This window comes from Megalobrama amblycephala, linkage group LG12, assembly GCF_018812025.1.
Source record: "Megalobrama amblycephala isolate DHTTF-2021 linkage group LG12, ASM1881202v1, whole genome shotgun sequence".
NCBI classification, from domain to species: Eukaryota; Metazoa; Chordata; class Actinopteri; order Cypriniformes; family Xenocyprididae; genus Megalobrama; species Megalobrama amblycephala.
This window is the reverse complement of record NC_063055.1, coordinates 21,317,372-21,333,829: the sequence shown is the minus strand read 5'-3', so window position 1 is coordinate 21,333,829 and position 16,458 is coordinate 21,317,372. Positions and strand designations below refer to the sequence as shown.

General features: G+C 36.1%; 1 protein-coding gene across 3 annotated transcripts in view; it reads right to left on the bottom strand.

The window, feature by feature from the left end:
• Nucleotides 1-456: 456 nt before the first annotated feature.
• Nucleotides 457-16,458, bottom strand: part of ralgds (ral guanine nucleotide dissociation stimulator) — a 31,222-nt gene continuing 15,220 nt past the window's right edge. For all 3 annotated transcript variants that reach the window (XM_048209628.1, XM_048209626.1, XM_048209627.1), the window contains exons 2-17: nt 11,881-12,185; nt 11,720-11,794; nt 11,414-11,607; nt 11,207-11,331; nt 10,625-10,840; nt 9,870-9,973; nt 9,500-9,584; nt 7,007-7,084; nt 6,734-6,820; nt 6,592-6,624; nt 5,151-5,272; nt 4,767-5,037; nt 4,419-4,493; nt 4,048-4,326; nt 3,835-3,949; nt 457-2,266 (exon numbers count right to left, since the gene is read on the bottom strand). In XM_048209628.1, the coding sequence (XP_048065585.1) occupies nt 2,091-2,266; nt 3,835-3,949; nt 4,048-4,326; nt 4,419-4,493; nt 4,767-5,037; nt 5,151-5,272; nt 6,592-6,624; nt 6,734-6,820; nt 7,007-7,084; nt 9,500-9,584; nt 9,870-9,973; nt 10,625-10,840; nt 11,207-11,331; nt 11,414-11,607; nt 11,720-11,794; nt 11,881-12,185 (2,340 nt within the window). In that variant the 3' untranslated portion in view covers nt 457-2,090. The remainder of the gene's footprint in view (nt 2,267-3,834; nt 3,950-4,047; nt 4,327-4,418; nt 4,494-4,766; nt 5,038-5,150; nt 5,273-6,591; nt 6,625-6,733; nt 6,821-7,006; nt 7,085-9,499; nt 9,585-9,869; nt 9,974-10,624; nt 10,841-11,206; nt 11,332-11,413; nt 11,608-11,719; nt 11,795-11,880; nt 12,186-16,458) is intronic.

Here is a 16,458-nt window from a genome sequence, read left to right as displayed (position 1 = left end):
CCATAGCAAAATTCATTTATGACTATTTCCACCTTTCAATCTATTCTGTTTTATTTTATTTATTATGTGATTTACCATTTTGGAGTAACCTGTATTTATTCATAAGTAATTCATATCTTTATTGATATTTAATTTCTTTATTGATCTGACATATTTTCTTTAGTTAAAGAAACTAAATTTCATTGGAAAAGTTTTTTTACAGCAAGGTTGTTTCCTATAATGATTTGCAGTTTGTAGGACACTAATCAAAGAAGCTAATTTGTGATTTTGATCATATAAACTCTTGTATATATATATATATATATATATATATATATATATACACACACACACACACACACACTAGTAATGTATATATATTACATTACTAGTGGTCTCAGACTTTGGATCCCACATATAAGAATGTCTGTATATGAGACGTGGCTTATGTGGGTGAAATAAAAACAAAACATAAACTTCAAGTACTGGGGTCTCAGCGGCCCCACATTTATTTGTAAGTTCTTAAAAAAATGTAGTGCTTTATTGTACATACAAATGTGCATTTATTAATTTATCTTCACAACAGTAAAATTATAAATAAAACAATTATAAACATATAAATAAATAAAAATGGGGCAAAAGCACAAACTGGAATTCAACATTCAAACTTTGACATACAATGATTTAGACATACAAAGAGGGTAAAAAAGGGGACAAAACCAAATACAAAATCAAGTCTGGATATGGCACATGTGTTGAGTGACAAGCCGCAGGCAGTAACATTTTACTTCATGTTCGTAGCTTCCTAACAGCATGTTTGACAAGGAGATATTTATAACAGTGGAATTCACACTATTGGCATATATGTTCTCCATGCATTTTGATCTTTTCATAAATCATATATTAAGCACAATCTATCTTTTGTTCCAGTTATATAGTTGGCATAGTAGCAGAAACACTTGGTGAACTTCTTTCATCATATTACAATATAAATTCCTCTCAAAATGCACACACTCACACTAACATTCACCTCTGGCTGAGTAAACACATCTGAAAATCTCTCCCGATGGGAACAAAATCCCCTCACATTTTCTGCTCATCATACGAGACCACATGGTAAGAAAGCACTCACGGATATTGTTCACAATGCAAAAAAGGCTTAGCAGGGTGAAGCCACTCACAGTGTTTGGTACAAAAAAAGCCTTTCTGTAAAGTTACAGCTTTCTATTATGTGAAACACAGAGAGAGGCCAGCTGCAAATAAAAGAGAACGGCTTTGGCATTGATATATAGACATGGATGACAACATTTGCATTCTATATGCATTAAGCATTAATAATATTATGTATGGTTATTATTAAATAACCATAAATGACATCGTGAATCCTGCACCTCAAATCTGTCATCTCCTCATGCTCAGTTGTGACTATGTGATACCCTCCTCATGAAGGCAACCAAGTCACTTGGCAGTCAATAGAGAATCCTTCAGTCTCGAGTGATGGGAATATTGCCTGAAAGGTTAATTTCGGGCTGTAATCAGCTCTGGGAAAACAGACGAGCTAAACTGGCAGCAGCAACAGTCAAAACTGTTATGTAAAAGAGCAAAAAGCAAAGAAAAAACTATACACTTTACATAGTTTGTACTGTACATGTAATACTGTAGTCATACCATGAGCAGTCCTAATTTCTGAGAGACTGTGATAGCAAATTTTGCTATGGAGTCCGAAGGGAGAGCCTGTTTCAAGAAAACCCATTCTGAATTTGAAAAGGACCAAGGACCACATCAGCTCTCCACAAATCTCTTGCTTTAAGGACCGTTCTAAAGTGCTCGAAATGTTTTGTTTAGTGTGCTCATGCATGAATGACTGCATTTGGTAAATGCTTCTCACACATAGTGTGGCTCTCATGTGCAGTCTTAAGGCAAACCTTGTAAGAACCACAGTGTTCCTCTTGTGCCTGTAGCATAGTCTGTAGGGACAGGAAACACAGGGATAGCTTCCTGTAAGAAACAAGCAGCTCAATAACGCAACAAGTCCATTGGATAAAAGATCCAGATAATACTGTGGGGGGTTAATAAAGTGACTCTTGATAATATCCAACAGTTTCAGGCTTTCAGAAGAAGCCCTTGGGTATTTTGAACCCCTTCTGCTTCATGCGTGGTAGAGTCAGGCTCGGGGAGCTCTTCGAGCGGCAGGTTTTGGGGGCACCGCGCTTCCTCAGCAAGAAGTCGTAGTTGGCAGTTGAGTTCATGGCGTAGAAAACGTTTCCATTATCTGGGATTCTGAGTTCTGTGGGGTAAAAAAAAAGAAAAGATGGTTAGAAATGTCTGCAAGCTTAATTTGGACATTGAAAATCTCATCAGAATCAGAATTGGAGTTTTACAGCTTTTAGTCAATGTGCGTTAGATTTGAGACTATTTAAATGCTAATGTACTCCTAAAAGATGACTAAACCTTTAGCAGATATACACATTTAAAACTACAGGCTTTCTTTTCCGGGAAATTGGACAAAAATATCGACATCTAACATTTTTTGACAATTTTTTGTCAAATAAAATGCTCTTTAGAATGAGAGAAAGTACTGATATTAAAATTCTGTCCAATATGGATTAGCCGATAATTATTTTAATTTTATGGCTGATAACCAATAAATGGCTAATATTCAAATATTAACATTTAATTTTATATAATATAAATAAAAATATAATATAAATAATTTATAATAATTTTATTTTTTAAATATAAAATAATTTTAAATTATTTAAAATAATTTTATTTTAAATAATAAAAGTTAATCATTTTAATAACTACTAGTGAATTTAAAGCATCATAACATTATAATATATAGTGTGAAAAATTGATATTAATTTTGAGATTTGCTAAATCTCAAATTTTACAGTGTTATTAAATTATTGTTGTTTTTAAAAGCCCTATTCGGACGGGACTAGTTTTCCAAACGACGTTTGAGTAACAATTCTTATCAACCTACGTCTGTGATTTTATGTACGGATTCGGACGGGACTAACATCTCCGTGTTTATTACCGAGGTAGGAGTGTCTGTGTTTTACATGTGGGCATTTCAGAAGATCACGTGTTCAGAATGCGTGGATTGCGTATGGTCATATGAACTAAACATACATTTATCATCATGATTTAATAGAACTGGGTTCTTATAATAAACCCACTGGAATAAAAAGTTTTAATTTATATAATTTACACGTTATGTAATTAAGTGCAGAAATGAAAGTAATCTTACCTGAAACTGATATTACAGTAGCCAGTCTTAACAGTTTACGTGATTTGGCTCTTCTTGTTGATTTTTTTTTTTATTTCTTCGCAGTGTACCAAACACATCTACATCCATTATCGGTGCGCAAAAAGCAGAAACTTGAATACCGGCGCGATAGCGAGAGATTGTACGGTAGTTCACGTTGATCAAAACACACAAGAAAAAGCGTTTTGGAAAAAACATTTTCGGAAATCACAGACATTCGCATTCGGACGGGATTAGATTTCTCTGAGGACCGCCGAGTTTGACGAAAAACAGTAGGTAATTTGCTCTGGAATTTTTACAGAGGTCGTGTGAGAAAAAGACAGACATGGCAGATTCGGACGGGATTAAAATCTCAAAGTACGTCTGTGAAACAGAAATTTCTCTAACGTCCCCCTGTGAAACTAGTCCCGTCCGAATAGGGCTAAAGATAACTTTAAGAGAGCGTTAGATGATGGCTAAGGTTATTTAAACATGGGAAATTTGCTTCATCAGATACCAATTCTAACTGATAATGTACTGATATATCCCTAAAAAAACAAGCCCTTCAATATTTCCCACCCCAACTTCCTCTCTCAAGTTTTTACCTTTATGTTTTGAGACCCTCTGTAATAGTTCATAGTCTTCTGACTTGTCATTGTCCAGGTTGTGCTTGGCCATGGCTTTCCTAATGACACCAGGGGTTTTGTCCTGGCTAGTGACCTGAAAAACATGATCATCAAGATTAATTTCACTACTACATCCCCAACATGCCTTAATCACATATCTCTGTCCATCTCCCGTCCATGTCTCTCACTCACCAGGATACTCTTGTACATGTTGCCGTTGTCCGTGTCAAGGCTGACTCTGATGATGCAGCAGTCGTTCACCTGCTGGTTGTACAGCGGCAGGGAGAGAGACGAGTAGTCAGAGACACCAGAGACCGACCGTTTGTGGAAGTGGAAGGCCTGCCCAGAGGAGGAGGACACTGAGGATGAGGAAGAGGAAGAAGAAGATGAGGTGGAGCTGCTGCAGCCAGACTCCAAAGCCAAGCCTGATACAGAAGCCTCCAAAGATGAAGGGGTGGACGACTCCCAGAGCTGGAAAATATACAAATAAGTAAACAAGTTAATAAAATCAAATATAATAATTCAGTTTAAATGATAAAAAATGCTCAGGAAAGTGCAAATACCTTGGAAGAGGAATCAGACGTAAGCTCCCCTGTATCTGAAGTTGATGTAGAATGTTTCACAGTTGGTGTGGATGCCTGGAGAGAGATTCAATAGTCAGGTTAATACTTATATATTAATTAATTAAAATAAGTGTAAAATGTAAAAATAAGGGAAATGAGCATTCGCAATTCAATATCCAACATCGGACGACACCGTTAAATAATAATAATAATAATAAAAAAAAAAAACACTTTAGTTTTGATTGCTAATTGTTTTGGTACTGCTATATTGTGCATTACTGCCAACAATTGTAGAATTTTCTATATCTAAATCTTCATCTAGACTGTAAATAAACAATATGGCCTTACTCTCTGATTCCCTGATTCTGGGGAGTTCAGCAGACTGAGACTCGTCTCCTCTGCGTCTGAGCCGCTGGATCCCACTGAGGTGAGGCTGAGGGAATCTGCTCCATCTTTGAAGCTGTCTTTGAACTGGCTTAATCGTGGTTGCTCAAAGGACTTTGAGTGGGACGTCCCTGCGCTGCTGTAACCCGACTCCTCGCTCATGCGTTTAATGATGCCCCCGTTCTTCTTGCACACTGACTCAGAAGGCGGCTCGATATCACAGGACATAGAGTAGCTGAAACAGAAAAGACACCAAAGATATTAAATATCTAAAATTCTCACTTTCATTGTCTCTCTCAAATCTTTGTTTGTTTTCATATCCTTCATATTTATTTTTTTCTTACTTACCTCTCAGTCTCTGTAAGTTTCTCCACTCTCTTGAACCAGTCAGTAAAGCGCTGGTTTCTGGTGAAGTTGTAATAATTGCAGGTCAGCTGCAACAACTTGATCTGAGCGATCACTTCAAATTCCTAAACAAATAAACAAAAATAATGTACTTTATTTATTTATTTTTATTCATTTTATTTAATGATGAATGCATTTTAGTTATGCATGCATTTATACAGTGTTGAGTAACTCTAAAAAAGTAATTAATTACTAGTAACTAATTACATCTTCAACAATGTAATTAGATTACTGTATTAATTACTCTCTCTAAAAAGTACTGCATTACTTATTACAAATTAACTTCTAAATCCCATATCAACCTCGGCTAGTGGAACAATACAAGGATAGACATGAACTGCTTTTTTAATTCTTTCAAATAAATAATATAAAATTGCATAAAATATTCTTAACTGACCAAAGTATTCAAAGGGAGAAGGTTAAATTAAAATTTTTACATTAAAATTTTAACAAGGATACATTGAAAAGTTACAGTTTTATATATAATTATTCTAAAGTCTATACAGTATTTAATGCAATTACATCAGAAGTAACTGTAATTAAATTACTAAAAAAATTAAAAGTAATCCCTTACTTTTTCAAGGGAAAAGTAATCAAATTACAGTGATTATTTATTTAGTAATGCATTACACCCAACACTGCATGTATGTATTTATTTTTTTATTATTATTGTTTAATAAAACTGTTTCACGTAAGACCCGTTAACACTGACAACATTAAGCATAACTAACTATATTATCATCCACACCAACAGATGATAACATCCTGTTTATTATTAATGTGTGGTGCAGTTATGTTGTCTGCAGCTTTAATTCACCAAGATCATTAAACTTGGGTGGATTCTGATTGGCTGTCAATGTTTTTATCATTCATCAGCTAGCAAAATCGTTCTGAAAGTAATTCCAACAATATAGTTCTTCTGTGTTGTTATCCTTATAGTTGTAGTGTGAACTTCCCTATTCTCATAGAATTAGAATGATTTTTAAAACATTATTGTCATAGTCATTGTTATAGTTATTGTCTTTGGTGTGAATGGGCTTTTAGTCCAGCCTTTGCTTTACCAATAACATTTAAGAGGCTGTAGATATAACAATGACCTTTAGCTATGCCTTTATTTACAATATACTGCTTTAAAAACAATTACTACACATTTAAAATATTGAGGACATACATTTTTATAGAAAATATTATAGCAAATTCATCCTTCCGCAATAAGATATAGTCCTTTATATGTAAACAATAATATGTCTAGGTGTTTCACAGCTATTATTACAGTTATCGTTACAGTTTAGTTAGCATAGCTGGAACACTGTATTGACCAATCAGCACCCAGGGATGGAATTATACATTTTATAAAATATAATTTCTGTGCACAAAGGCTCACCTTTCTTCTCTTCTCAAAGTTGATCAGCCCAACCTGGAAAAAAAAAAAAAAAAAAAAAAAAAAAAAAAAAAACAGAAATTAGAATATTTTCTAATTACAATTATATTACAGAGCTCCATTTCTTGATCTCTGTCCACCTCACCTCAAGTTGGTCTTTCATTGCAGTATCCAACATAACTAGGTCGGTCAGAAAAGTGCCAAGATATGGAATAGTTCCTTGCACGACACCCTAAACATCAGCGAGAAAAAGAGATACGCTAAATAAATCAATAAACATTCCGTTTACATTCTATTCAGAACAGTTTCCCGCGAGCTCTACAAACTAAATATCTGACCAGTTTTAACCATTAGAGGGCGCTGTTGCTTAATAAATATATTTCAACTGACATTATGTGACATTTATACCTGTACATACCATGTCTCTTTGTTGCTGGTGTCTTCTCTGGGTTCCTTTGTGGTTAATCTCGACGATGGCAGATTTGGAGGTGCCTTCCTGTGAAGATATTAGTTTCACATCATCATTTTGAGTTTTCAACTTCAACTTTATTCATTTATATAGCACATTTTACTGCAATTTCAATTGCCCAAAGTGCTTCACAATATCACAAAGACATAAACAATATATATCAACCAATTAATACAAAGGAATTTAAAACAAATAAAGAGATAAAGACAGAATAAAAAGCAAATCAAATGAAAAATCAAATGAAATAGAATATATAAATGTATCAAGAAACTATCTCTAAACATTTTGAGTTTCAAAAGGGAAAGCATATGCACTGACGCAATATTAGCAAGCAGTATAACCTGAAGGCAGATAAGGATGTCAAAGTGGAATCTTAAGACTGCATTGCCAAGATATACCATGACGTAGAATGGACGTGGAGTTTAACTGTATGGCGTTTAGAGATAGTGCAAGTCAACACCCTGGGGAAGACCTTTGGTATTAAGGAGGGGCGTTTATCTGGCCGTACATAAGGACTGTGACCTCATCCCAGGAATTCCCTCATAATGAACGGTAGCAACTGCTAGTTTCTCAGCCCCAGCACACATACCAAGGATGCTTTCGGACGTGCTCTAGTTCTCTAATGTTTGAATGTACGGAAAGGAAAGCTTTCGTCATGCTTGGTTTCTTTCTATTGAGGTCAGCTATTTTCAAGGCAAGTTATGAAAGTTACTTCTGCGGAGGAGATATCGAGATAACATCAGCACAACTCAAACTATTTTTAATCCCCACGCTTTCTTAGTCACATTTGTGTGTCATGGAATGTCAGTCAGGTTGCCACAACAAGGTCTACTTTTGTCTTGTTTGTTCAGTAAAAAATAAAACATCCTTGAAACAAGATACAATTACTTGAGAAGCACAATTGTGCAAGCTAAAACTTTTTTCGGAGAATGTTAACATTTAGAATTTTAGGGTAAGTTTTTGAAAAAAAGTCTCCTATGCTTACCAAGATACCAAATATTATTACAATTTAATACACCTGTTTTTATTTTTCAGCAGCCTTTTTATTTTATTTTATTTTATTTTATGTTGCCTTTACAGTCTTCAGTGTCACACAATCCTTCAGAAAACGGATTGGGTGTCTAATGCATTGTCTTTAGGAGAATACATTATGATACATTTTCTTTCTGAGGACAAAATTACTCTTTTTAAAGTTGCATAATGCTTTTAACACTAATGGATTCTTTTCAAGATGTCTATCAAATGTAGAAGCATGCCCACTAGTGAAAAGTGCAACAAAGGCGTCTCAAAACTCAGCAGGCCATATAGAGCCGAGCGATGAGCAGCAGGCTGCATATATTGTGCAATTGAATATGGCTTTTCTGTTTACCCTGTGGTTGCTATAGAAACATGGTTTTACAGGCGCTGAAAGGACTGGTAAGTCTCTAAGCTTTCATATGGATGACAGTCTGATATAACCACATCCTGTCTTCCCCTAGCAACAGATACAGCAAACGTTGGTGGCTTACAGTGCACTTTTAGAAATTTGAAAAATGCTGTTTGAACATGTGACTGCTAACGTAAAAGGTGACTAGATTTTTAAAAAGAAAACCAGGGACATTTTCTAGTTCAGTGGTCAAAATATCATTGAAATATCAATTGGTATTATCCATAAAAAAAAAAAATGTTGTGTGTTGAGTTCCATGTACTATTATTATAATTATAAATTTATTATAATAATTATGATGTCCCTAACTGGTTTATTATTTCTCACTATGAAAAATAGTAAATAGTAAAATAGATCAAAACAGTATTATATTATAAAAATTATGATTTTACAAAAATGAAAAATTAAATCATTTTCTAATTTACAAACTGTGAATATACTTTATATAGTAATTACAACTTTTTTAAAAAATGTTTTCAAATGTTATTTTATGCTTGTGCTTTTGGATCTATACTATCCCTTATTAGGCTTATTATTTTGAATTTTAGGCTCATTTTGAGCAAATGTAATTGTTTAAAGCATAATTGTTTATTTATTGGCAACACTTTACAATAAGGATCCGTTTTGTTAACATTAATTACATTAATTAACATTCATGAACTATCAATAAAAAAATGAATCTATTAATCTTAGTTAATATTAATTTCAACATTTACTAGTAAATTATTAAAATTAAATGTATCTATTTATATTAATGAACTGAACTAATATGAACTATCAATAAATAATTGTATTTTTATTAACTAATATTTGACATTAATACTGTTTAAAATGTATTTCTCATTGTTAGTTAATTTATTAGCTAATGTTAACTAATAGGACTTTATTGTAAAGCCTTAATTTATTCATATCTGGGTGTTCTAAGATAAGAAGCATGTGTGGGAATCACTGCATTTTGACAGCAGACGTACATGTGCAAAACACATGCAGAACCCTTAAACAAGCTTTTAACTCACCTTAATGAGAAGCTCTCTGCTGAGGGAGTAATTATTGTCATCTGAGAAGATTTCAGACAGCTCTTGGAAAGTGCGATAGCTTTCCCTGTAAGCAGAAGAAAACAGCTTGAGTCATAATCTGTTACATCTATGTGAAATCCAAACACTGTAATTAACTAGCATTAAATCTCCTCTGCTCCTCTGTCTCCAAATGCCCTACTATAAACCGAGTCTTTCATAAAGCTGTTTAACGAGAGGTCTGAATGACTGAACATATAAGAAGCTAGCATAAACTAGAAACGCTACTAATAATCAGTGGCTAATACTAATGCTAATGTATTGTTAACTGTGGCTAATCATTGCTGACAGAAATCCAGAGTCAGATTCTTACCGGGACACATCATCCCAGGTCCTCCTCAGTCTGTGGATGGCATTACTCTGCAAGGCGGACAGGATGGCTTTTAGAGAGGAGAAGCTCTTCAGGATACGACATTTCTGATGGCAAGACAAACAGATGTTGATGAACTACAACACTTGAAGGACTGCTTGAGAATACTAAAATTATGCCCTGTATAAACAACAGCAAGTCTTGTGTTCCTATAATACAGCAAAACTATTGGCCCAAGCCCATGCAAAACTTGTTGCCACAATGCTATGTTGCCATGGGTGGTTGCCACGTTGTTGCTATGCATTCAACGTGTTTTTAGAGCATTTATTCATGCGCTTCACATGGCAAGTGCAATACTGTACCAGGTGAGCTACTAAGCAAGTTTACTATGTCACATACATATGGAGCTGGTTATGTGATAAAACCGTCTATTGTTTTACAAATCATGCATTATAAAAGTGTTTTGAGGTCATAACATTATATATAATCATAACATGAGGTATTGTGCAAGGAACAGGGCAAAAATAATCTTTATTGATCAATAATCTGCCTCCGTAATCATAATTTGGAAAGGAATAAAAGTTGTTTGTGTTTTACTGCCACTAGTGTTCATTTCATCTAAAAACTGCAGTGAATGTATGTATAGGTATGTTTTTGGAAATTTAAATAGAGGCATGTTTTTTTTCAATGAGTCTGTGTTGCATTTTTGCACCTCTGACAATATCACATGACAAACAACAGTAAAAGCAGTGCCTCACCCTAGCCACTTCTATCCAGTGTTCAATGCGCTTCGCTCTTTGAAAGGGTCTGAGAGACCTGTTATCCAAGCAGGTTGCAATCACACAGTTGGTCACGCTGTTGAACTGAGCAACAGTGGCACGGATGGTGGGTGCCAGGTGCTCTTTGCCCTTCTTATCCCGCTGGGACCATATGCCGCCCAAACAATGGTAGGGAACAACCCTCTTAAACAGCTCCTGTGAAAAACATTGAGTTCAGTCGCATTCACCAGTTTAATTCGATTTGAAAATGAAACTTTATTTTCATTTTTGGTATTTCATGACTTATTTCATGGTTTAATTCTCTCAGCTGACCATAATCTTTAAATGCTTCAAATCTACCAAAACCTGCTGACTAGCATATACTTTGTGCACAAATAGGCCCCATAAAACAACATGGGGTTGAGCTCCTTGTTCAAAGGTTGTGGTGCAGGACTGTCCTTGTTCTCTCTTCAGTTTCCCTACTCATTTGCAACCAAATTAGTCTCGAACCTTGTCTCTGCCAGCTCAGATCCTCAACCAATAGATTACTTAGACTTTTTAGACAAAATCTTGATGTCTTACCGCATCCATGACTGTTAACTGCTCAGCGACTAGGGCAGGACTGAAGGACATGAAGTGTGAGGGTGAGAATTCATCCTCCAAGCTGCTCTCCTCTGGTGTGGCAAAGGGGCAGGTACATAGATCACCTGCAAAAAATAAGGGTCAGTTTGAAATGCCATTTTCAGTTGTTCAGAGAGTCAGTTGTTTACATCTTTAGTGAAATTGTACCTTCAAGCTCAACCTCTGACTGCTGCCGATGCTGGAAGTGTTCCAGCAGGTTATGGGCTCGTCTCTCCAAGTCTGATCCAGAGAAGTTAAGTTGCAAGTAGGATATGAGGCTCTGCAGGCATCCGTGGTCTGGAGGGTTCCAGAAATCCTCAGAATACTGATCCAGCCATGCACCCAGGATAGATGAGACAGTACTGCCATGAACATAAAAATAAAGATGCACCGATATTAAATTTATGGGCAATACAGATAAACCGATTATTATTTTCATGTAATGACAGATAACAGTTAAATATCGTAACATACTTTTTAAGTTCCGTGTGGTCCTCTGAGGAGAGTTTTGGCTTGCCTGAGACTGGCTGATCGTGCAGTTTGGCATACCTAAGATAGATGAGAATGCGTTTTAGGTATTTTGTAGTTTCTGATTTAATATTTCCAAAAGCACTAGGGATTGATGATCCGTTTACCTGTTAAGCAGCAGGTCCAGCACTTGTTTGGTGGTGGCGAAAGCTCGGTAAGTGCAGAGGAAAATAGTGACATATGTATAGTCCTTCCCTTTGAAAGCCGAAACCATGTACTCCACCAGTTTCTCCAGCGTGCCAGCCTTAATGGTCCGACCCTTGCAGGTCTCGTACAAACTGAGGGCGGAGTCTGTCTCCACGCCCAGCCATCGCTGCCCCTTACTGGCCGTCTGGTGGAGCTGAACCTTTCGGAGCGTGATGGTATAGATGGCTCCGTCCTCTACCTCTTCTCCGATCTCCTGAACTGAGCTCTACAGACAAAGAGGGAAGAAGGATTGAATATTCTATATTTTCATATATATTTAAGAAACAATGTACAAGTCATTATCACAAAAAATAAAATATCAATGACGAGATCTGATGAGTATCATCCAGACAGAGTCAGTTTTTTGATCATGGCCAGCTTTTTGTACTTTTTCTTACTTATTACACAGCTACTTACAAAATGAATGTAATAAAATAATGAAATTAAATATTGATTTGAGTTGAAATTATTTGATTATGTGATCAAAAGAAAAAGAAAACTGATTATTAATCAAACAAGTACTATTCTTCTGACTGCATTTTTTGGTGAATTTGCAAGGTCATACAGTTCTAGCACAGCAGGGGCTTTAAGGGTGAGTCTGGGATTACTGCTCATTTCCTTACTAATCCACACACAGCCTTAACACCAAGTGCACAAGACCAAGAGTGTGGCTCTTTATCGGGCACTGTCACATGGCTTACCCAGCCCTTTAACTCCACGTCTTAAATGTGCACTAAGCAGTTAAGTTTATCTGCCCAATAAGACAGAGATCTCGGACTTTATATTGACGCCTACTGGCATGGATGAAGCATGATGCAAACGGTTTTGGTCACCAGTGTCATTACAAGAATATATGCCACCTGTGATTGATTTATTCAGCAACAATAGGTCTAAAACTTAAATTCTCTCCACAACCAACAAAGTCTGTCATAAATTATCATAAAAACATATCTAAGAATATAAATGGTTTAAAGGATTAGTTCACCGCAAAATTGAAAATTACACCAAGCTTTACTCATCCTCAAGCCATCCCAGGTGTATATGACTTTCTTCTTTCTGATGAACACAATCGGAGTTATAATAATAAATATCCTGACACATCCAAGCTTTATGATGGCTGTGAATGGGACCAATGAGTATGAAGCTCAAGAAAGTGCATTCATTCATTATTAACGTACTCCAGTACTGAAGTGAAGCGATGCATTTGTGTAAGAAAAATATCCATATTTAACAAGTTATAAACTAACTATCTTCTGCCAGACCGGCTTCTGTATAAGAAAGAGATTTGCACTTGAGTGTGAGTAAAGCTTGGGGCAATTTTCATTTTAAAATCAATTAATCCTTTAATTCAGTAGGTATATCATACATAAAGCTAAGTTAAGAAAGCCTGCAGCCATACTAACTCAAGTACTGCACCTGACGTCATTATGGAAAGTAAGAAGGAACTTCCAGGGAACTGTGGGAAGTGACCGTAAGCTTTGCCTTAGGCAAAGAGCCAATCGTGTGAGGGTGTATCCTGTGTAAGTGTGGGTGTGAGTCAGAGCATGGTCATTAGAACAGCTTTCTCTACAGGAGATTGGTTAAACAGATAACCCAACCCCAGCTCTCTGCCCAGGAGTAGCTATGGTAACAAACACAAACATGCATGCCACACAACAGTTTCTTTGAAATACTGTTTCTGTGATTTATTTGGAAGTGCATCAATGGGCAAAAAAGGAACAAAGTTACTATCGCTTTCAAGCTGAAATGTTGCACAAACTTGTAAAACACACGAGATGCTTGATGTCTGTATGCTGAGACTGATTTCCTTCTGATGATCACAATGATAGTCATGGAGATCTAAGGGTATATATATTATATTATTATATAAAGATGAACTTGGTGTAAGTGAATAAAGAAATGAAGAGAAATGGGGAAGTAGACCACTTCACCAAACAAAATAATCAATGCAGACTCTGGGAAACCCCTCTGACTCATTTTGGGTAGTAGCAGGATTGACCACAGAGACCTGAAAAAAAAAGTCCTGACACAACACAAGAGCACTGTATAGGACCATCTTTGACATGTGACATTTCAAAACAGAAACACCACCTATCTGTACTTTCTAAGGGAAAATTTACCTCAAAACTACCGACCGCCAGAGAAAGCGTATTCTTTCACTTTTGTTTGGTGAAAGAATGTTTAGCACAAATTACAGGCTTGCTTTTTACCTAAATACATTTACTTAAAATGTATAAGGTGATCAAAGTCACAAAAAGCCCAGCCAATGACAAAATGCATTAAACACTCCTCAAACTCTGCTACATGCTGTGAACCCCTCGACTGCCTCTGATCCACTAAAGCCACAGGGTTTCCTGTGAAAAGACAAAGACCACTGAAAAGTTGCTGCGTAACAGCTTCCTTGACAGATGCATCCTTCACAAACAACTCTTAGAACATAAAAACAATGCAGAATTCCTGCTGTCAAAATCAGGGAGGAGTCCAAAGATGTTAGAGGACAAGCCCTATTATGTGTCCTCTTTAACATATTAACATTACAAAACAATGAAGAAAAACAAGATATTTTAAAAATAGACTTTAATATCAACAGGCCGTGTGTTTGCATTCAAAAACATTAATTTGACATGGCAGGACTTTTCACACAAGTCTTTTTAATACACTTGTCAAGTTAAAAGTAGTTCTAAAAGTGCCTATTTTTGAAAGCAAAACTAGCTGTTTTTATGTGAACGTGTTGTGTGACTGCGCTGCTCATGGTGTGAAATGCTAAAAAACCACAGAGACCTGTCGCAATGGACAAAGACTATCTGGTGTGTTTACAGCTGAAATGCAAGAACACTTCATATATGAACAGCCTTGCAGCTGTAAAAACAAAGTGAGAAAGTAAATGAATGAGGTCAGGTGAAAGGAATTTGAAGCAGCAGTGATCAATCTGCTTGTGCTCTGCGTCGGGTGTCCTCCTGTTGATCATTAATAAGCCTGGCTTCAAAAGGCTAACATTCATTCATATTCTTCATAATGTGTCATAACATTGTCTAAATACCTAAGCATGTTTGCTTTTATCGCCTTGGCTGCATATGACGCATAGCTGTGAAAAATACTGTCTCTTAGAATACAATATCTATAAATGCCCTAAACAGATCACTGCTTAAGCCACTGTAAGCCGTGACCAAATCTCTTTTCTGTTAGTAATAGCCAGAAGCAAAACAATGCTTATTTGTTTTGTGTCATGAGAGTTATGGATTTGGGTTACATTTCATATGTTCTCTCGAGATTCATGGTCCTGCACAATTATTAACCTAGAGAGAGATGGGATATGTCGAGCGAAGCTGCAGTCTGTGTATTTTGGCATTGGCCAGTAGGTTTTTCAGCACATTCGGTTATAGCACATTAAAACCTCAGCAAAGAGTGATGGCCAGATTCACTGCTGCAAACATCTACAGTGGAAAAAAAGGCAGAGAAAGGTGAAAAGGTGATTTCTCGTCTTATCCACCTTATTCTGGAAGTTTCCATACTCTTCTTTTTTTTTCTATCATCCACTGACTTCTTTTGACTTCTAACCAGGCTTAGTGTTCAAAGTATGAGAGTGACACAATGACAAGAGTCGGCATAAAAAATGCCATGCAGCTTGGAATACTGATACTCCAGATTTCTTCATCAACTACACTACTGTTTAAAGGTGCCATAGAACGTCTTTCTAAAAGATGTAATATAAGTCTAAGGTGTCCCCTGAGTGTGTCTGTGAAGTTTCAGCTCAAAATACCCCATAGATTTTTTTTAATTCATTTTTTTAACTGCCTATTTTGGGGCATCATTAACTATGCACCGATTCAGCCTGCGGCCCCTTTAAATTCTCGTGCTCCCCGTCCCCGGAGTTCGCGCTTGCCTTAAACAGCATAAACAAAGTTCACACAGCTAATATAACCCTCAAAATGAATCTTTACAAAGTGTTCGTCATGCAGCATGTCTAATTTGCTTAAGTATGGTATTTATTTGGATGTTTACATTTGATTCTGAATGAGTTTGAGGCTGTGCTTCATGGCTAAAGCTAACATTACACACTGTTGGAGAGATTTATGAAGAATGAAGTTGTGTTTATGAATTATACAGACTGCAAGTGTTTAAAAAATGAAAATAATGACAGTCTTGTCTCCGTGAACACAGTAAGAAATGCTGGTAACTTTAACCACATTTAACAGTACATTAGCAACATGCTAACGAAACATTTAGAAAGACAATTTACAAATATCACTAAAAATATCATGATATCATGGATCATGTCAGTTATTATTGCTCCATCTGCCATTTTTCGCTATTGTTCTTGCTTGCTTCCCTAGTCTGATGATTCAGATGTGCACATCCAGACGTTCTGCCCTTGTGTAATGCCTTGAACATAAGCTGGTATATGCAAATGTTGGGGTCATATTAATGATCCCGACTGTTATGTAACAGTCTGTGTCATGTTGAGATTCGCCTGTTCTTCGGAGGTCTTTTAAACAAAT